This window comes from Myotis daubentonii, chromosome 14 (genome assembly GCF_963259705.1).
Source record: "Myotis daubentonii chromosome 14, mMyoDau2.1, whole genome shotgun sequence".
In the NCBI taxonomy this organism is placed as follows: domain Eukaryota; kingdom Metazoa; phylum Chordata; class Mammalia; order Chiroptera; family Vespertilionidae; genus Myotis; species Myotis daubentonii.
Genome location: NC_081853.1, coordinates 58,037,477 through 58,056,190, shown reverse-complemented (window position 1 = coordinate 58,056,190; position 18,714 = coordinate 58,037,477). Strand labels below are relative to the sequence as shown.

At 58.1% G+C, this 18,714-nt stretch overlaps 1 protein-coding gene across 3 annotated transcripts in view; it reads left to right on the top strand.

Annotated features, from left to right (window-relative positions):
- Nucleotides 1–5,493: 5,493 nt before the first annotated feature.
- BSN (bassoon presynaptic cytomatrix protein) overlaps nt 5,494–18,714 on the top strand; it is a 58,318-nt gene continuing 45,097 nt past the window's right edge. For all 3 annotated transcript variants that reach the window (XM_059664728.1, XM_059664727.1, XM_059664726.1), the window contains exon 1: nt 5,494–6,167. In XM_059664728.1, the coding sequence (XP_059520711.1) occupies nt 5,503–6,167 (665 nt within the window). In that variant the 5' untranslated portion in view covers nt 5,494–5,502. The remainder of the gene's footprint in view (nt 6,168–18,714) is intronic.

The following is an 18,714-nucleotide window of genomic DNA, read 5'->3' as shown; positions in this document are numbered from 1 at the left end:
GGCCTTAGCTTTTTCTTTAAACATATTTTTACTGATTTCAGAGAGGAAGGGAGAGGGAGAGAGAGATAGAAACATCAGCGATGGGAGAGAATCATTGATTGGCTGCCTCCTGCAGGTCTGGGACTGGGCCTGCAACCCAGGCATGTGCCCTTGACCAGAATCGAATCTGGGACTCTTCAATCCACAGGCTGAACCTCTAGCCCAGTGGTTCTCAACCTGTGGGTCGCGACCCCTTTGGGCGTCGAACGACCCTTCCACAGGGGTCGCCTAAGACCATCGGAAAACACATATATAATTACATATTGTTTTTGTGATTAATCACTATGCATTAATTATATTCAATTTGTAACAATGAAATTGGGGGTCACCACAACATGAGGAACTGTATTAAAGGGTGGCGGCATTAGGAAGGTTGAGAACCACTGCTAGCCACTGAGCCAAACCAGCCAGGGCCAGTTCCCTTTCTAGGGGTCACTCCCCTCATCACGCCCCACTTCCCTCAGCACCTCTGATGGAGGAGGTCTTAGAAGAGAAAGGTGAAGGAAGGGACTGGCTCCAGCCAGTCCGGCAGGGAGGGGTGGTCCTCTGAGAGGCGGCAGCAGCACCTCTGGGTGTGCCCGCAGGAGGGGGGGACTTGTTTTGTCCCTCATGAACTCCCTCTCTCTCCGGAAACACAGTCCTGGTCGGGCTGGGCCCGGGGCTGGGCTTGGGGCATGTGGACGGGCCTGGAGCAGGGGTCCTCACACTTTTAAACAGGGGCCAGTTCACTGTCCCTCAGGCTGTTGGAGGGCCGGACTATAGTTTAAAAAAAAACTATGAACAAATTCCTATGCACACTGCACATATCTTATTTTGAAGTAAAAAAACAAAACAGGAACAAACACAATATTTGTATTTGCATGTGGCCCTTGGGCCATACTTTGAGGACCCCTGGCCTGGAGGAGCACCGGGAAGAGGTGAGTGTCTGCCTTCTGGAGGCAACCACTGTGACCCCAATGCCTCTGACTCAGCAACCACTGTGCCCCCCGAGCAACGCCCTGGGTCCCAGGCAGCGCCTCAGCTTCCTCTCATCCCGGCCTCCTCAGAGAAGCCCTGGCTGCGTGGGGCTAGGAGAGGGACATGGCCACTCTGTGAGCCCCAAAAAGATCCCGGGAGAAAGTTGGGGAGTGGGGTGGGCTTGGTTGGCATCAGCAAAGATGCGGGGAGGGCTCAGCTGAGCACACGGCCTTTCTGCTCTCTTGGTGGCAAAGGGAGGCCGCCGAGCCTTGCTGTTCGTTCCTCAGGCTGCACGGTCCCCTCGCCGTCCGAGGGACCTCCTTCCTGGAAAGCCGAGGCCCACGCCAGGCCTCCCAGCCCGAGGGGCTGTTCATAGAGAAAGAGCCGTGGCAACCCAGGTGTTGCTGCCCAGCTGGTGCCTGCTGCTCTCCAGCCGGGAACTGGGGAGCCAGGAGGGCTCAGCCCACCCTGATGCCTGAGCGTGACGTCAGCCGCACAGCCTGGCCCGCTGATGCTCTGACCACGCCAGCTGCTGCGGGGCAGGGCACGAGGGGCAGGGCCGGGCGTGAGGGCAGCGGGCCAAGGCCGGACTTGGGAATCTGGGCCTGTAGCCACGTGCGTCTTGCTTCCCCGTCAGAGCCCCCATCCTCCCTAGAAGCCGGGAGCTCCCCCGCGGCTCCTGGAGACCCGCTGGGCACTGGGTGATGACAGAGCAAACCAGCCTGTCAGCCATCTGCTCTGCGTGGGGCCAAGGTGGAGCTCCGTGGGGAGGGGCCGTGGCCGGGCCGGAGACCCTGGCGATCAAGGGTCTTCTCGGGAATGCGCGTGGGTTTGCAGGAGCAGAGCTGCGAAGAAGTCGGGAGCGGCCCCTCTCGGGGACCGTGGGACTGAGGGCGGGACCCTCCCCTGGGCCGCCCACGCATGAGTTCATGTCTGAACCCCTGTCATCTGGAGCAGGAGGTGGAGGGAACCCCGGGGAGCTGGGGTCCTCGTGGGGCGGATGCGATGGGGCTGAGGTGGCATGTTCTAGTTGGTGGGGAGCCCTTTGTGTCCCCGTCTCTCCTGCAAACAGCTCCTTGCGGGCAGCGCCCGGTCTTCCCTGGGCCTGGACTGAGTGGGCCTTGGAGGCCTGAGGGGGATGGGTGCACGCGGGGCGGGGGGAGAGGCAGAGCCAGCCTGGAGCCTGTCGGGGAGCGCAAGGGCCAAGGGGAGCGGCGTGTTTTGACTTGGACGCTTACACCTCGGAGAAACCGTGGCTCCGTGTTTTTTTCTTGTCATAACAAGTGTGTGGAAGCGCACACAACACTAATAGCATGGGACCTAATTAGCTTTCCTGGGAGCAGTGATGGGCGGCGGGTTAGGCTGCTAGTCAACATTTCTGATGATTTTTTTTTTTTTACTATTTTCCCCCACATAATGCAAATAAAGATCTTCACGTTGCAACAGGAAAGGAATTCAGACAAGGCATCAAGCCAATTCTATACCTTCCAGCTTTCTTCCCTTTTCCTGTTCCACCCAGGGCCTGGGCCAGCTGAGGACCCTAGTACATGAGTGAGGTTGTCCAGGCCAGCCCGGGGTGTGGGTGTGGGAGGGTGAGGGGGGCTGTGCCAAGCCGGCACAGCCAGGTTCGGGAGCCTGAGAGGGGGCGGTGAAGGATGGAGAAAAGACCGACAAGAGAAGAAAGCTGGGTCTGGGTGGGACGCTGTCCTCTCTGATGGAGAGCTAGCGACAGCACCACGGCTTGCAAGCCGAGTCCTTATTTTATAGCAGATTCCACGAGGCAAAGTAAGGGCGTGGTTACAACGTTCTCGCGGGTCTCGAATCCACTCAGTTACAGGCACCTGATCAGGCTTTGTTACGGCACCTCCCGCAGCCCACATCACTCAGCCACGTGGCCACAGGCTCGGACCATCAGGCCAAGCTCACAGCCACAGCCTTTGGCTGTCATGGTGCCGGGAGGGCTTTGCCACGAGAGGACCGAGCCCTCTCATTCGTCCGAGGCTTGAACCTGTCCATACGCTGTAGCCGGTCTCCACAGTTGGCGGGGGTGGGGGGGGTGGGGAGGGGGGGCACACTGCGGAGCACGGCAAAGATGGGGCCCTTGTTTGTAGCCTCACACCAGCCCGAGGAGTGAGGACAGGGTGCCGAGCTTCTGATTGCTCCTCAGAGGCAGGTCCCAGCAGAACCTCTGAACCAGAAGGTCACGGTTCGATTCCCAGTCAGGGGCATGCAGGAGGCAGCCGATCAATGATTCTCTCTCATCATTGATGTTTCTTCTCTCTCCCTCCCTTCCTTTCTGAAATCAATACAAATATATTTAAAAATAAAAAATAAAAAGAGCCCAGAACTCAAGGGGCCCAGTAGAAGGGGCCAGCTCTCCAGCTCCCAGCTTGTCTGAAGAGCCCAAAGCCCATGGCATCCATCATCGGGAGCCGTCCTGTCCCCCTTCCTTATCTGCCCCACCTCGCTCTGCCTCCTCTTCCTGCCTGCAAAGCTTGCCATTCCCTCCATCCCGTGGCGGCACATCCTCCGAGCCTGGTCCTCCCTCTGGAGGTCACCGTGCTGGGCAGCAGCCCAGGGCGAACTGAGCTGTGTGGGGCAGCAGGGACGCCCTGGCGTCGGCACCCTGCCCCTCCCCGGCTGCGGGCGCACCCACACGTGGCCCGGCTCATGCCCAGCGGGCGTCCAGTGCGGCTCTGGGGGCCCTGCATCTCTGCATTCGCCCGAGATCTGCCTTCCAATGACCAGCCGTTGCCACCAATCCCAGGCGTGAGCGCTTCCCCTACTGATTCCATCTTCTTTCTGAGTCCGTTCTCCCTCTGGTCGTCCACGGGGGTTTGAGAGCACAGACCAGAGCAGAGAGTGGACGTGTGCCCATCCATATAGAGAACCCAGCCCACCCACCAGCCCCCGAGGCCATGCGAAGGCCACCCCAGGGAATAAAACGAGTTGGACAAGGTCCTGGCTTGGGGAGCCCCTACTCTAGGCCAAGAGGAAGCAAGTCACCCCTGGAATAGTGAATAGAATTGGGAGGCTTATTGGAACCCCAGACAGCCTGAGGCCAGCACCACCCCTGGCCAGCAGGGGTTCCGGGCTGAACGCTGCGGGTGGAGGGGGACAGGGCGGGCATCTGCCTGGGGTGCTTTGCGGAGGAAGTGGAACCGAGCACTTGGGAAGAAGGCAGGGGCACCACTAACCCCCACCTCCGGGCCCCACTGTGCTATGTCCTTTGTCACCCAGCAGCAGAGACCCTGGAAGTCTGCTAACAGCCGGGAACCCACTCCGAGGAGGGCCACGCCCCAGGCCCACTGGCTGGGTAGCGCTAATTACGCATGGGAACCAGCGGCCTGCTGATTTAAGTCTATGGGAAGCCGTGGCTCCGTGGCTTCTCAGGAAACAGAACCCCCTCTCCCCCCTTTCTAGTAGCCAACCCACACTGACGGGGGTCTATGAAGCCAGAAGAGTCTGGGTTGGGTCAAGGTCAGGTCAAGGCTGCCATAGTGGCTGTGTGCTTGTTCTTCCTCAGGAGAAGAGGTGTGGCCCTACACCCCCCAAATCCAAGATCACCCACCAGAGAGACAACAGATCATAAAGCTGGCCACCTGTATGCCAGACCCTTGTCCTTTACCCATATCAGCCATCCCACCCTCACAGCCCCCATGTCAGAGGGGCGAATGTCATCAGGACTTTGCCGGCTAGGAAATGAGGCTTGGGAGCCGACACCAGTTGCCAGGGCCCCGGGTGGGCAGTGGCAGGGCTGAGACGGAGGTCCTCGAGGAGCCTGGCTGCGCACACGGAGTCACAGCGAGGGCCATCCCGACGCAGGCAGGCAGCGGGCTCTCCTCTTCCGGGGGCAGCGCGTCCAGGCTGCACGGGAGCTCCATCCCGGAGGCTGGGAGCAGCAGCGGGGCGCACGGGGACAGCCAGCGAAGGTCTGGCCACCAGCCTGGCCTGCGGTGTCCCCAGGTTCCTCCAGGCCGGGCTGGAACGCAGCCTCCCGCCCGGTCCCCTCGGCGCCGGAGCATTGCCTGGGTTTGGAGCTGGGTCCAAGTTTACTCCGGTTCTCCTGCGCAGCCCTGATGGGTGACGCCAGGGAGAGTGTGGGATCTCGCCGGAGTCTTCCAGGAACTGTTCTCCCTCAGGAACGCAGGCTGCGTGAGGAGCCCCGAGGCCGAGCATCCCGGGTCGGTGCCAACGCTGACGTCTGTACACGCGAGGTGACGGGCAATCATTGGACCCTAAGGCCGGCGCAGAGGCGGCCTCCTGGCCACACAGCCCTGGGACCCGGGCTGCAGGCCTCCGAGGAAGGTCGGCTCCTGTGCCCCCTCCCAAGGTCAAGGTCACCGTCCCAGAGCCTGCACAGGCGCGTCCACCTTTGCCAGGGTCCCTTCCCGAGGCTGCTGCCCCGGAGGAGGCTCAGCGTGAACCCCAGATGGTTCCTAGCACCATCTGGACAGCCTTCCCTCCCAGCGGCCCATCCCTCGGCCTCCTCTCCTCCGTCCTTTCATGACCTTGCCTCCCCTCAGCATCCTTCGAGGCCACACTGTCCCCACGAAGCTGCCAGCTGCGACATGGGGGCACCCCAAGAAGAGCCCGCAGACCCCGCCTTCCTGTCTCAGGGTCTGTGCCCGCCACCCCGGTTCGCTGGGATGCGGGGTCCCGCCAACTCCCGCTGGGCTTCCGGGAGCGCTCGCCGGCCGCGTCGGGCTCGGAGGGCGCATGCGCCGACTCCGAAACCCGTTTCCCAGCGACCCCGCCGCGGGCGCCCGGACGCGGGTCCTCGGGGCCGGCGTGAGCGCGCGCGGACGGGAGGGAGGCGCGTGCGCGGGGCAGGGGCGCGCGTGCGCATGCGCAGGGCGGGCGGCGGCGCGAGCCGAGCAGGGAGATGGCGGCGGCGGCGCCGAGAGCGTGAGCAGCCGCCCGGGAGCCGCCGGCCCGGGCTCAGAGCGACCCCGACCCGCCCGCCCGCCGCTCGCCATGGGCAACGAGGCCAGCCTGGAGGGCGGCGCCGGCGAAGGGCCAGTGCCTCCCGGCGGCCCCGGTCCCGGCCCCGGCCCGGGCCCCGGCGCAGGGAAGCCGCCTTCAGCACCGGCCGGCGGCGGACAGCTCCCCGCGGCGGGCGCTGCTCGGGCGGCCGCGGGACCACCGGGCCCCGGCCCAGGCCCGGCCAGGTAAGCGCGTGTCGCGGCGCCCGGGGGTCTGGGAGGGGCCGGGGCCCGTGACCCCGCGATCTGGTCCAGACGGTGAGGTCGGACTTCCGGCCACACTCTGAACCCAGCTCCGAGGGCGTGAGCCGGGTGGTCGCGGGAGGCGTCCTCCCTTCTCCCGCCGCGCCCGCCGCCCCGCGAGGCTGGATGGCGAGCGCAGGGTCCGTCGGGGCCTGCAGACCGCGACTTCGTCATGAACCCCAAATTTGCTTCCCCCCAATGTCGGGCCCAGGAGGGGCTTATGTAACACCAGCCCGGCCCTCCGCACGGGAGCAGCGGCCTCCCTGTCTGCAGGTGTCCATTGTGTGGGCGAGGACGGAGCAGGATGGGAGTGGCTGGAGGGGCAGAGGGATGTGGAAGTAGTTGGACCGTGAACTTGGTCATGCGCTTTCCTTGGGCATTGGGTGGCTATAGTCGTCATTGGAGGAAGGGGAGCATGCCACCGGGCACCAGGAGGTACTTATTGGGCTCAACAGCACGAACAGGGTCGGGTGCTGTCACCAGGCGCTGGTGCAGCACGTTTGGGGGGAAGCAAGAGTGCTACTGAGTCACCTGGCACCACACATGTTCCTGTTGTCTTACGACTCAGCTCACCACCTCAGGCCGCGAGGCGCCGGACCTGCGTAGATTGCTTTAAACAGCACGTATCTGATCAAATGCCAACCGTGAAACCAGCTTGTTTAAAATGTATGCCAACTGGGGTCCCACAAAAGCCATCGAGGGCAGTGAATGCCGTGGAAGGGAATGCCAACATCTAGTAAAATCAGTGGATGGAAAACTACGGAAAGCCACTGAGAGATGACAGGGTAGAATGGAGGCGTTATCTTTACACCAAATAGCCCTGGGGAGTAGCAGAAGCCGGGTGTGTGTGTGTGTGTGTGCGTGTGCGCGCGTGTGCACAGCGCGCGCTTGCGCTTCCGGCTCCCGGGGAGTCTGCTGCTGATGTTGCTTTGGCTTTTCTGTGTGGCAGCACGCAAACGGGGAGGGAATGCAGTCTGATTCTCCAGCTGCCCAGCTGTGCCTGTCGTGCGATTATTTCTTCCGAAGTCATTTCTTAGACAACGAACAGCAATGAAAGGCTCTCGGTGGCCCGAAGCCTGGCGCAGGCGGGCCAGCCCCAGATCCCTCTTGGAGGGTTTGCCCGTTTCCGACGGGCTCTTCCAGTAACGCAGTCGGATGCACTCGGCTCTCAGCACTGCACGCGCTGTGCGCTCTGCTGCATGTTGAGCTCTGTGTGAGGTTCAGGTGAGCGAGGCCCCGGATCTGATGACGGCTCTCCCTCTACGGGAGCACGTCTAGAGCCGATGGAAGAGCACCTGGGTGTTCTGTCTGGGGGGAATCGGCTGCTCCCTCTGGAGCCAAGCAGGCTGCCCCCCTTCAGTGTAGCTGCGGCTGCAGAGCCCAGCACAGGACAGTTTGGAAAGGCTTGGGCAGCTCCGAGGGACAGGAGGAGGCTGGCGTCTGCTGCTCACGTTCCTGTTCCGTGTTTCATTTCTACGCGGCCCATGCGTTCTACAGACCCTCAGACCCTGGGGTTAGGGGACCCTGGGCTCCTGCTGGGCGAAGCAGTCACATAATCTTGCTCCTGGCGGGGGCAAGGCTCACACTTGGGCCTGTGGTGTTAAGGGCCCTATGGCCGTCAGACTCGGGGTGAGCTGGCTCCCTGTCCCCAAAGCGCAGGACTGGGGCCCTTAGGACACGTAGGGGTTGCTCCTCCAGCCGCTTTTAGCCTGTCGCAACACCTCAGCGGAGCAGCACCTTCACGGTACGCCTCTCCTTCAGCATCAGAATAGCTTCCACTTCCTCTCACCAGAGCGTCTCAGGTACCTGATGCCAAATTTAGCCTGTGCTGTTCTGAGAAGATGCTGAGCAGATTGGCTCCGTGATGGTGAAAAGGCCCGGTGGCATGTGCTTTCGGGCCTCAGGAAAGAGCAGTGCACAGTCTCAGGCAAACTTGTGAATTTGGGGGCAGCTGGGAGCCTCAGAGAGAAAGGTGGGGGACAGGTAAGGGGGAGATTACGTTACCACCCTCAAGGGGAATGGAACCGAGGCTCTGGGAGGGTGGACTCCTGCTCATTCCTGTCGGCGTGTCACGCCTCGTCACCCCAGGCTGAAGCGCCTTTCGTCCTCACCCTGAGCTGACGTGGGCCCTGGGAGGGGGCGGCGCAGCCTTGGTGGCTGAGGAGCCCGACTCGAGTCCCGTGAAGAGTGGCGCCATCACACCCACGGTGCTGCCCGTTGGATGGTACGGCACTTCGGGCATCAGAAAGTCCCTCAAGGCGGGGCTCTCGCCTCTGGAATCAGGGTCACATGTGCCGTTATATAGGCTATGCCTTTCCCCAGGGGGCCAGCCCGGGAAGATGGGCTGACCAGGCTCCGCTCTCCACGCCGAGTGCGCTGCTGTGGGCGGCACCTCCCCAAGGAAGGGCACCTTTCACTCCCTCACCCACTGACATGTTCATATAGATGGATTTCCGAGAGGAAGGGAGAGGGAGAGAGAGAGAGAACATCAGTGATGAGAGAGAAGCATTGATCGGCTGCCTCCTACATGGCCCCCGCTGGGGATCGAGCCCGCAGCCCGGGCCTGTGCCCTGACCTAGAATCAAACCGTGACCTGGTTCCTAGGTCGACGCTCAGCCCCTGAGCCACGCCCGCCGGGCCCTGACTTATTCTCTATGGACGTTTGATGGCCATCAGGTGCCTGACACGCAGTGAAGTGCGCAGGGTGATGGACTTCTCCTGCGCACACCCCCATGACACACCGCCCATTCAAGATGGTCGAACCCGAGAAAGCACCTTCAGAAGAGCGGCACAACAGAGCCATGTTGACTAGCGGCAGCCTGTCTCCTCTACATCTGCCCTGGGAACGCACATGGTTTGACATCTGCACATTGGTCTTTAGTCAGCCAGCCCAGGCGCCTTCACAGTGTCAAGAGCAAGCGCTGTGCTGGGCCTGGCGGAGGGTCTGGCGGGGTGCGGTGCTCTCCTGTCCTCCCTCTCGCACCTCACAGTCTGGTTGGTCAGACGGCTTCCGAAGAGCCAGATCGTGGAAGGACCTGAGGCGGTGCTGCCGCCGGCCCGTGTCTGAGAAGGGAGACAAGTGAGGAGAGAGGAGACGCAGAGCCAGGCTTCAGAAGAAGGGCGAGCCCAGGGCAGCTGGGGAAATGGTGGCTCCGAGAGGCTAGGATGTGTCCACGCAGGCAGGGCAGTGAGCAGAGAGGGCCCAAGTGCGGGGTCGGGAGGAGCGCGGGCCAACCAGGGGGCCTCCCCCTCAGTCCCATCAAAAGCCTGAGCAGCGCCAAGGCCGCCTCTCACTCGCTTCCGGCCCATATGCCGTGGCCGCATCCTGAGCCAAAGGCAATGGCCGAGAACCTGGTCACTTGCTGCGGGGAGGGGGCCGGCTGCTCTGAGGACCACACAGAGCTCCTTGCTCGAATGGGCTTTCATATTACATCTCAATAAAATTAAACAGGCTCCTCAGACATAGTGTCTCTGGTCGAGGATTAGCTAGACCTGTTATATGGTATCAGCTAACAGTCAGCTCTAGGAAACCCTGGGACTGATTTGTAAGGATAAACTGAAAGGACACAATCGCCAGATTGGAGAGAATGGTTCCCATTTAGGGATCACGCTCGCTCCTGGATTCTCATGGAGGGCATGTGATGGGGTTTGTACTAAAGTGATCCAACATCTGAATGGTGATGACATCAAACTTTCACCCGAAGGGGGCAAGCATTTCTGCCAGGGGGAGAGAGGCTGCTTTGATAAAATAGCCGTTCCCAGCATCAGACTGGTAAGATGCTGCCAATCAAAGAAAAAGTTATGAAGGCATTAGGGGGAGAAAGGCTATCTTAAAAAATAACTTCTTATTATGGAAATTTTTGAATGTACACAAAAGTGGAGAGAATAAGCTAGTGACCTCCCATGTGCCCCTTGCCCAGCCTCAGCCATCATCAGCTCATGGCTGATCAAGTTTATCACCTTCACTTCCCACCCCTATGGAAGCAACTTCCAGACACCCAGCATTTCCTCATCAACATTTCAGGGTGCACGTCTAAGGAGTAAGGGCTTCGTGCGAACATGACCACAGCACCAGGTCACAGCTAAACAGGACAACGGTCCCTTCTTCATCTCAGCAGATACTCAGTCGGGGCCAGTTTTTCTGATTATCGTGTGAATTTACTGTTACAGTTGGCCTGCTTGAATCGGGACCCACATGGGGTCGGCGCACTGCATTTGTTTGAAGAGCTCTTGAGTTTCTTTATAGATTTCCTCTCCTTTTTCCCTCTGCGGTTTAGGCCGGAGAGCTCGGGCCCCTGTCCTGCGGGCTCCCGTGTCGGGGCTGTGCGGGCTGTACCCCGTGGCGGCGCCATTTAAGAGGTCCCTCTGTCCCACATTCTCCCTGCAACCCGGGGATTATATATAGAAGCCATTCAGATGCTGATTTCATCCTTTTGGCCAAGAAATTCTAGCTTCTTAACAAAGAATTTGCTGAGGGCTTCAGACATGAAGGAGCTGGAGTCCATGGAAATAGAGCCAGACTGCGGGCTAGCTTGGGAGCAGAAAGAAGAAATCGTTCCCTGGGTAGCTCTGCTGTCTATTTGTAAAGGCCCCTTCCTCGGCATCGTCCGGTTCTGAGCTTCCGAAGGCAAAGCTCGGAGTCCCTGGGCCCGGCCTGTCGCTCTGCTCTGTGCAGCCCTCCCTGTCTGTGAGCAGCAGGCTGCTGGGGACAGGATTGGTCCTCCGACCAGCCCCTCCCGTCCCCGCGGGGCTGCACATCCGCCTGGGCCCCGGCCCCTGTGGCTGATGGAGGTGGGGGGACAGACCGGGCGTGTGGGGGCTCGGCGAGGAGAACCTGTTCCTGGAGCCATGGCCCACGTACAGTAAGTTGGGGCTGACTGGGGGCAGTCGGCAAAGCTCTGGAGCAGCTGTAATGGCCATGGCTGGGTGCCCGCTTCCTCGCAGGCATTCTGCTAGGCGTTTTTTTGTTTGTTTTTAATTATTAACTAGAGGCCTGGTGCACAATATTCATGCACTAGGGGTGGGGGCGTCCCTCAGCCCGGCCTGCGCCCCCTCGCAGTCCGGGACCCCTTGGGGGATGTCCGACTGCTGGCTTAGGCCCACTCCCTGGGGAGACATCCCCCGAGGGGTCCTTAGCCCTGCTGTGGAGGTGGGAGAGGTTCCCGCCACAGCTGCTGCACTTGCCAGCCCTCAGTCTGGCTTCTGACTGAGCGGCACTCCCCCTGTGGGTGCGCACTGACCACCAGGGGGCAGCTTCTGTGTTGAGCGTCTGCCCCCTGGTGGTCAGTGCACATCATAGCAACCAGTCATTCTGCCATTCGGTCAATTTACATATTAATCTTTTATTATATAGGATTTTAGAGAGAATGAAAGGGGGAGAGAGGGAGACAGACAGACAGAGAAAAACATCGATTTGTTGTTCCATTTATTTTTTTTAATCCTCGCCTAAGGATATTGTTCCATTGATTTTAGAGAGAGTGGCAGGAGAAGAGAGACAGAGAAATATCAATGTTAGAGAGACACATTGATTAGTTGCCTCCTGCATGCACCCAGACTAGGGCTACAACCAAGGTATGTGCCCTTGACTGGAATCAAACTCAGGACCCTGAGCCACACCAGCCAGGGCTGGCCCAACTGTGGAGGAGACCAAAGAGCCTCAGCAGCCCATGCCAGGTTTACCCCTGGTCCCCTCTGGGGCTGCCCCATGCACCCAGAGGAGCCGAGCTCAGAGTTGCAGGCTGGGAGGCAGCTGTCCCCAAGGGGCTGGAAGAAGCAGTGAGGCGCTGGGCGCTTTGGAAGAGGGGAGGGAAGGACGTTTCCCCGTAGTCAGACCCATACCTTCTGCACGTTCTGCATACGGGTCGCCAAAAGGGTTGCCTGCACTTTCTATCTATGGGGGCAATTGTGAGGGATTCCTACAGTTCCATTCCATTTAGAAGCAGAAGGATTTAAAGGGAAAGCTAATCCATACACAGCGTTCAGGAGATCCTTTCTGAGCACCGACCCGGTGGGTGCGTTCCCATCCCTGTCCCCTGGTGAAATGCAAGGAACAACAGAGGAGCACAAAAGGGGCTCTGCCCTCCAGGGCCTCACGGGGGGGGGGGTGAGGGGGGGTTGGGGAGAGAGACACCGTTCAGATCTTTACCCCCAATCCTTAGAGTGGAGTCTGCTCCCGCCCCCTCTCTCTCTCTCTCGCAGAGGTAGATACATGAGGGCGGATGCAAGCCTGGTTATCTCACGTTCTAAAGCCGCCCAGCCTCTGTCTGGTGCTTACAGCTTGCACGACACATGCACCGCCTTAGCTGACTCTGCTGGGGCTCTAAAGACCTCACGGGAGAGACCTAGCCCTCGGCCGCCAGCTGACCAGCAGCCCGAATGCCACCCCTGAGCACAGCTGGAGGGCCGCGCCACTGCCTGCCTCCCCCCGCAGGAGGTGGCAGTGCAGCCAGAGGAGGGCGGGCGGGAGGAGGGGAAGGTGCAGGAAGTAGGACATTTGAGCAAGGGAGAGGGTAGGCGGTGCACGTGAAGGGAAGCTCGGCCTTGAGTCGGTCCTGACTGCCCCTCCCTGGCTGCAGGCGATGGGTGGGTCCTCAGGCCTTTCTGCCTGAACCGAGAGCAACTGCTGGTCTCCAGCGTCCTCCCCTCTGACCGGGAGGGAGGACCTGAGGCTCCCACTGCTCAGCCCAGCCACTCCGGAGGACACGGGGCAGGACTGGGGGCTCGTCGGGCTCAGCACCGAGGCCCCTTCCTCAGGGACGTGGCGGCCTCTGGGTGCGGTGCTGTCTGCCCACCTTCTATTTTGAGCGTCTGACCGGCCCCTGGTGGGCACCCGAAAGCCGGCTCGCAGTCCCCGAGGCGGCGCGTGTGGCGGGAAGGCCAGGGCCGGGTGTTGGCCTCTCCCAGGCAGACGGCTCGCGGTGGGGAAGTTCTTTCTGCCCAAGGGGTTTCCTCCCTCCTGCTTCTCTGTCCTGGCTCTGCCCTCCGCAGCTGACTGTCTGCCTGGGGTTATGGGAGCGCCCCCTGCCTCCTCTCCAGCCCGTCTTCTCTAGCTCTGCCTTCGCCAGCCCAGCGGCTCGCCCACCTGGCGGTGCTGCCCCAGCTCTCGGACCCTGAGCCAGGGAGCCTTACCAAATGCACCCGGGCTCACCGTGGCGCCTAGACTGGTGACACCGTCTGAAGGCCACTGTGTCACCTTCCCGGCACTCAGCACCACACCCGGCTCTTGTCCAGCCACGTGGGAGCCTCTCCTGCAGACGGGCTCCTGCAGCCCGACTGTGAGTCCGTGGGGCCTGCCGGTCCCTGCGTGTCTTCTCTGGTTGTATGTGGAGACCCCTTCCCACCCAGCGAGGCCTTGGGGTCGTGGCTCTGTCCGCTGAACCGGGGGCGGGAGCTGAGCTGTGTGCTTGTTGGGGGAATCTTGCTGTGAGGCGGCCCTGTGAGCCCACTCTCCAAACCCCGTTCCTGACCTCAGGGCCAGTGCTGGGCTCTTGAGGGCCAGACCTTAGCAGCTCGGGTTTGCGGTGGTGCCCGCTGAGGCCAGTGGCAGGGCCAGGGCTGGATCCGGACGCAGCCACCCTTGCACCCCCGCCAGGCAACCCCTGCGCACTGGGGGGATCCTGTGCAGGCCCATCTTCCGGGGGCCACGTGCTGGCCTCTCGGGGACGCCGCCCTCGCTGTCAGGCAGGTGTCCCAGAGCAGCAGTGCTCTCAGGGGACATACACACCCCCACAGGGAAGAGGCGCGCGGCCTCCTGTGGCTTTTTCATCTGTGTTCCTCCGCCCGTTCCAGCCAGAGGGTTTTCACCCAGAAATGCCTTCGCAGGGTGGGGAACGGCAGCCCGCGGGCCATCGAAGGCCTGTGAAGTCATTGGCCTGGGCCTGCCAAGGCAGTGGGTGAGTTAATTAAATGTTTGACCACACAGAGCTGGCTAATTTTTAAGTCAATAATTTTGTTGGCCCAAGAATGATGTTATAAATCTCTAAATGGCCTGGGCAGGAGGAAGGTCCCATCCCTGCCTTAGGATGCACCTTAGTAGTTACAAGTTGTTCTTATTTTAATCCAATGACATTATCACAGCCAACAAAATTAACTGTACTTTCATAATATAACCTCATACCCAGGTCATGTCCAGTTTTTCTTGATGATCTCAAAAGTGACTTCTTAGGGTTGGTCTGTTCAAATCAGGATCCAAATAAACATTGTGTACATATAGAATATTACACACGGTGTCCCAAAATAATGTATACGCACTTCAACAGCTGATAGCTCCATTTTGAAAATGAAATGTATTTTAATAAATTCTGCTTTTATATTTATTCAGAGTGTGTGTATACATTTTTACTAACCAGAATACTACTGAATATGGTTTAAGATTTCCTTGTGGTTTGTTTTGTCCCTAGTTTATATTTTTCCAGGGATGTATAGTCAAGGTTTGTTTTAGAAATGATTCCATTCTGGGTGGGTGCCATTAGGAAGATGTACAATTAAGCTCCTTTTTCTAGTTTATGTTCAGTTTTTAAGGATTGCTTTTTAAAAAAATCCTCATCTGAGGACATGTTTATTGATTTTAGAAAGAGAGGAAGGGAGAGAGAAAGAGAGAGAGGGAGAGAAACATCGATGTGAGAGAGAAACATGGATCAGGTGCCTCCTGCCTGTACTCTGGGCATTGGACCTGCTGCCCTGACTGGGAGCAGAACCTGCAGCCCTTTTGGTGCGACACTCCAGCTGAGCCCCGCCCGGCAGGACTGCTTTTGGGAACTTATCTGTTGCCGCCATCACACTGCACAACAACTCAGCTAAACGCCGTGGCTTCCAACAGCACGGTCTCCCTCACTCCTGCGTCTGCTACTGGAATTCCTGAGCTGGGCCGGCTCCAGGCTGCGCTGAGCCCGGTTCTGCGCCTCTTGTCTCTCCTCCTCGGACAGCGGGGTGGCCAGGGCACGTTTCCCAGGGTGATGGCAGACGCACAAGAGGGCATTCTCACCACACACACACATGCACACACACGCGTGCACACACACACACGTGTGCACGCTCGCGCACACACACTCCAAACCTTTGCTTGAAATCACATATCTACTAACATTCCTTTAGTCAAAGTTAAGGGTGGCGTTGCACTTAGTATGGCTGTATAACCAATTACCCCAAAACCTAGTGGCATAAAACAGCCACTCTGGCTCACCGATCCGTAGGTCGGGAGACCCGGCAGGGCGCCGGGGGATGGCTTATTTCCGCTGTGGTGTCTGCAGCTGCAGCTGGAGGCTCCACGGCCCCACGGGGACGGAGTCACGTGACAGGTACCTGCCTCACAGCGATGTGGTCCGCGGGGCTCGTTCCCGGGTCCTGGGGCGGGGCGGACGGGGACAGGAAGCCGGTGGAGGCGGCACACCTTTTAGGACTCATCTCCAAAGCCACGCATTCTTCCTCTGCCTCATCCCAGTGGCCGAGCTGTTGCAAAGCCTGCGCGGGTCTGAGAGCAGGAGCCGGACCCCATCCTTGATGGGGAGTGTCAGGTTCTGTACGGGCATGTGGACTTGCTGAGATCAGTTTTGGAAAATAGAGTTTGCCACAGCTGAAAAATATTCTCCACCTCTAGCGGGAGGAATTGCAAAGTCACAGGGCGAAGGGCAGAAATCCACGGGAGGCAGAGAATTGAGAACAACCCCGTCTCCCAGACGGCGGTCCCTCCGCATCCGAACCCACGATGCCCACGCCCCTTAGAGCAGATGGCTTCGTATCCGAACAACATCGGCACGTCCCGGACCCTTCAAATCCTCTCTGGGTCACTGTTAGTGCCTTATACAGTGTAAGTGCTATGCCAATAGCTGCATGTACTGTTTAAGGAACGACAGGAGAAGAATCTGTATGTGTTTAGTACAGAAGAGAGCATCATAGGCCTAGCTACATAGTACACATCAGCAACAACGAAACATTTTTAGAAATATTTTCAATCTGCCGTTGGCTGAATCTGTGGATGGGGAGCCTGCAAATACCGAGGGCCAGCGGTGCGTTCTTCTTTATAATTCATTTCCGAGAGGAAGGGAGGAGAGAGAGAGAAACAGCAGTGGTGAGAGAGAATCACTGATGGGCTGTCTCCTGCATGGCCTCTGCTGGGGATCAAACCCACAGCCCGGGCCTGTGCGCTGACCGGGAATCAAACCATAAGCTCCTGGTTCATAGGTTGACAAGCTCAACCACTGAGCCAAGACTGTGTCCAGCCTTTTGCTCCACAGAGAGCACGCAGTGAGGAACCTGGTGCATGCATCATTTTTTATTGGTACTGGTGTGTCCACGGGATGGTTACCTAGAAGTCAGATTGCTGAAACAAAAGGGTCAATGCACATTTTGCTGTGTGTTGCCAACCCTGAGGGCAAGAGAAGAAGCAGGGGACTGGTGAGGGTTCTGCAGTATTCAGGTGTGATGGCATAGTCCCTGACCAGGATGTGGTGGGCAGTGGGGAGTGGTGAGGGTTCCGCAGTATTCAGGTGTGATGGCATAGTCCCTGACCAGGATGTGGTGGGCAGTGGGGAGTGGTGAGGGTTCCGCAGTATTCAGGTGTGATGGCATAGTCCCTGACCAGGATGTGGTGGGCAGTGGGGAGTGGTGAGGGTTCCGCAGTATTCAGGTGTGATGGCATAGTCCCTGACCAGGATGTGGTGGGCAGTGGGGAGTGGTGAGGGTTCCGCAGTATTCAGGTGTGATGGCATAGTCCCTGACCAGGATGTGGTGGGCAGTGGGGAGTGGTGAGGGTTCCGCAGTATTCAGGTGTGATGGCATAGTCCCTGACCAGGATGTGGTGGGCAGTGGGGAGTGGTGAGGGTTCCGCAGTATTCAGGTGTGATGGCATAGTCCCTGACCAGGATGTGGTGGGCAGTGGGCACTGGTGAGGGTTCCGCAGCATTCAGGTGTGATGGGATAGTCCCTGACCAGGATGTGGTGGGCAGTGGGGAGTGTGGAGGGGGGGAGGGTGCTGAAAAGTGCTCAACTTCTGGCTGTGGAGCCAGGATTGCTGAAGGGCTGGCTATGAAGAATTAGAGAAAGGGGGTCAGAGGACCCTGAGTTTTGGCCTGAGCGCCTGGTGCACTCTGAGCAGCAGGCATGGGGCCTGAGAGCAGGGCTTTGTTCCTGGGCAAGTTGTGTCTTAGAGGCAGCCAAGGGAGAGGCTAACGGGCTGGAAAAATAAAGTAGCACTTCACCTGTCATTGATTAATATTAATGCCACCTGGTTCCTACAAGTACCCTGAGAAAGAGATAAGGAAGGGGAAGAGATCGAGGCAATACCGGGGCTCCAAGAGGGCCAGGCAAGGATGTGCAGTTTGACAAACATTTGTGTTATCAGATGCAGTGGCTGGAAATGAGAGCACTCAGCAAGGGCCTGCATTCAGTGCCACGGGCTCCTGCCCAGGACTGAGGACACAGAGGTGACCAGGTGGGTTAGCACAGAGCACGGTGGAGTTCAACTTGGGGAAGGGTGTGGTCCCTCCGCGGGGAAGCTCTGCCTCCGTGGGAGATGCCTCGGGGGCTCCGAGGGTCACCGTGGTCCATCCTCCTCATCTTCACACATGGCAGCTAAAGCAGATACAGAATCGGGGCCTCAGGAACTACCTTGGTGAGCAAGCCGGCTGGGCTTATCAATCTTTTTAAAAACATATTTTTATTGCCCGGCTGGTGTGGCTCAGTGGTTGAGTGTCGACCTATGAATCTGGAGCTCAGGGTTCGATTCCCAGTCAGGGCACTGGCCCAGGTAAAAATATATTTAAAAAAATACAGCTTTGTTCCCACCCATCTATCTCCTTTGTGCTCTTTTTGTCAAACGTACTACATTCCTATACATTTCTATACATTGTCAGCTCAGCATACACACCCGAGCACCACGGAGTTTTCTTCAATTGCCTTCTAATCATTTAAGAGAATAAAAGAGAAGAAATAAGCTGTTATACTTACCTACCTAATCGCCTTCGCCATCACTCACTGTTTTGTGTGTAGATTCCAATTACTGTGCGGTGTCACTTGCTGCTGCCTGACCAACTTCCTTTATTATTTCTTTCCTCCCTCCTGGCTGTATGGAGGCATAATTGACCTTTATTATTTCTTATAATTACAATTTGCTATCAACAATTTGTTCTGCTTCTGTTTATCTGAGGATGTTTTTATTTTGCCTTCATTTAAAGTTCATCCATTTTTCCAGAGATTTGTAAGCTTACGTTATATTTGTTATTAAAAAGATTGTTGGCTATGATAAGGTTCAAAACCAAAGCCAGAATAATATTATGAAGTAATGAAATATCAACACATTTCTTACTCACAAACTTTAAAAATGGCAAACCAATGGTATAGAATAATTTGAGACATATTTGATTTTTTTAAAAATTGAGATTATTGCAGGTTCATATGCAGTTGTAAGAAATAATACAGAGACTTTCCTTTTAAATTTTTTCCAAATTTCTCCCAGTGGAAGCATTTGCAAAACTGTAGTATAATAACGCAGCCG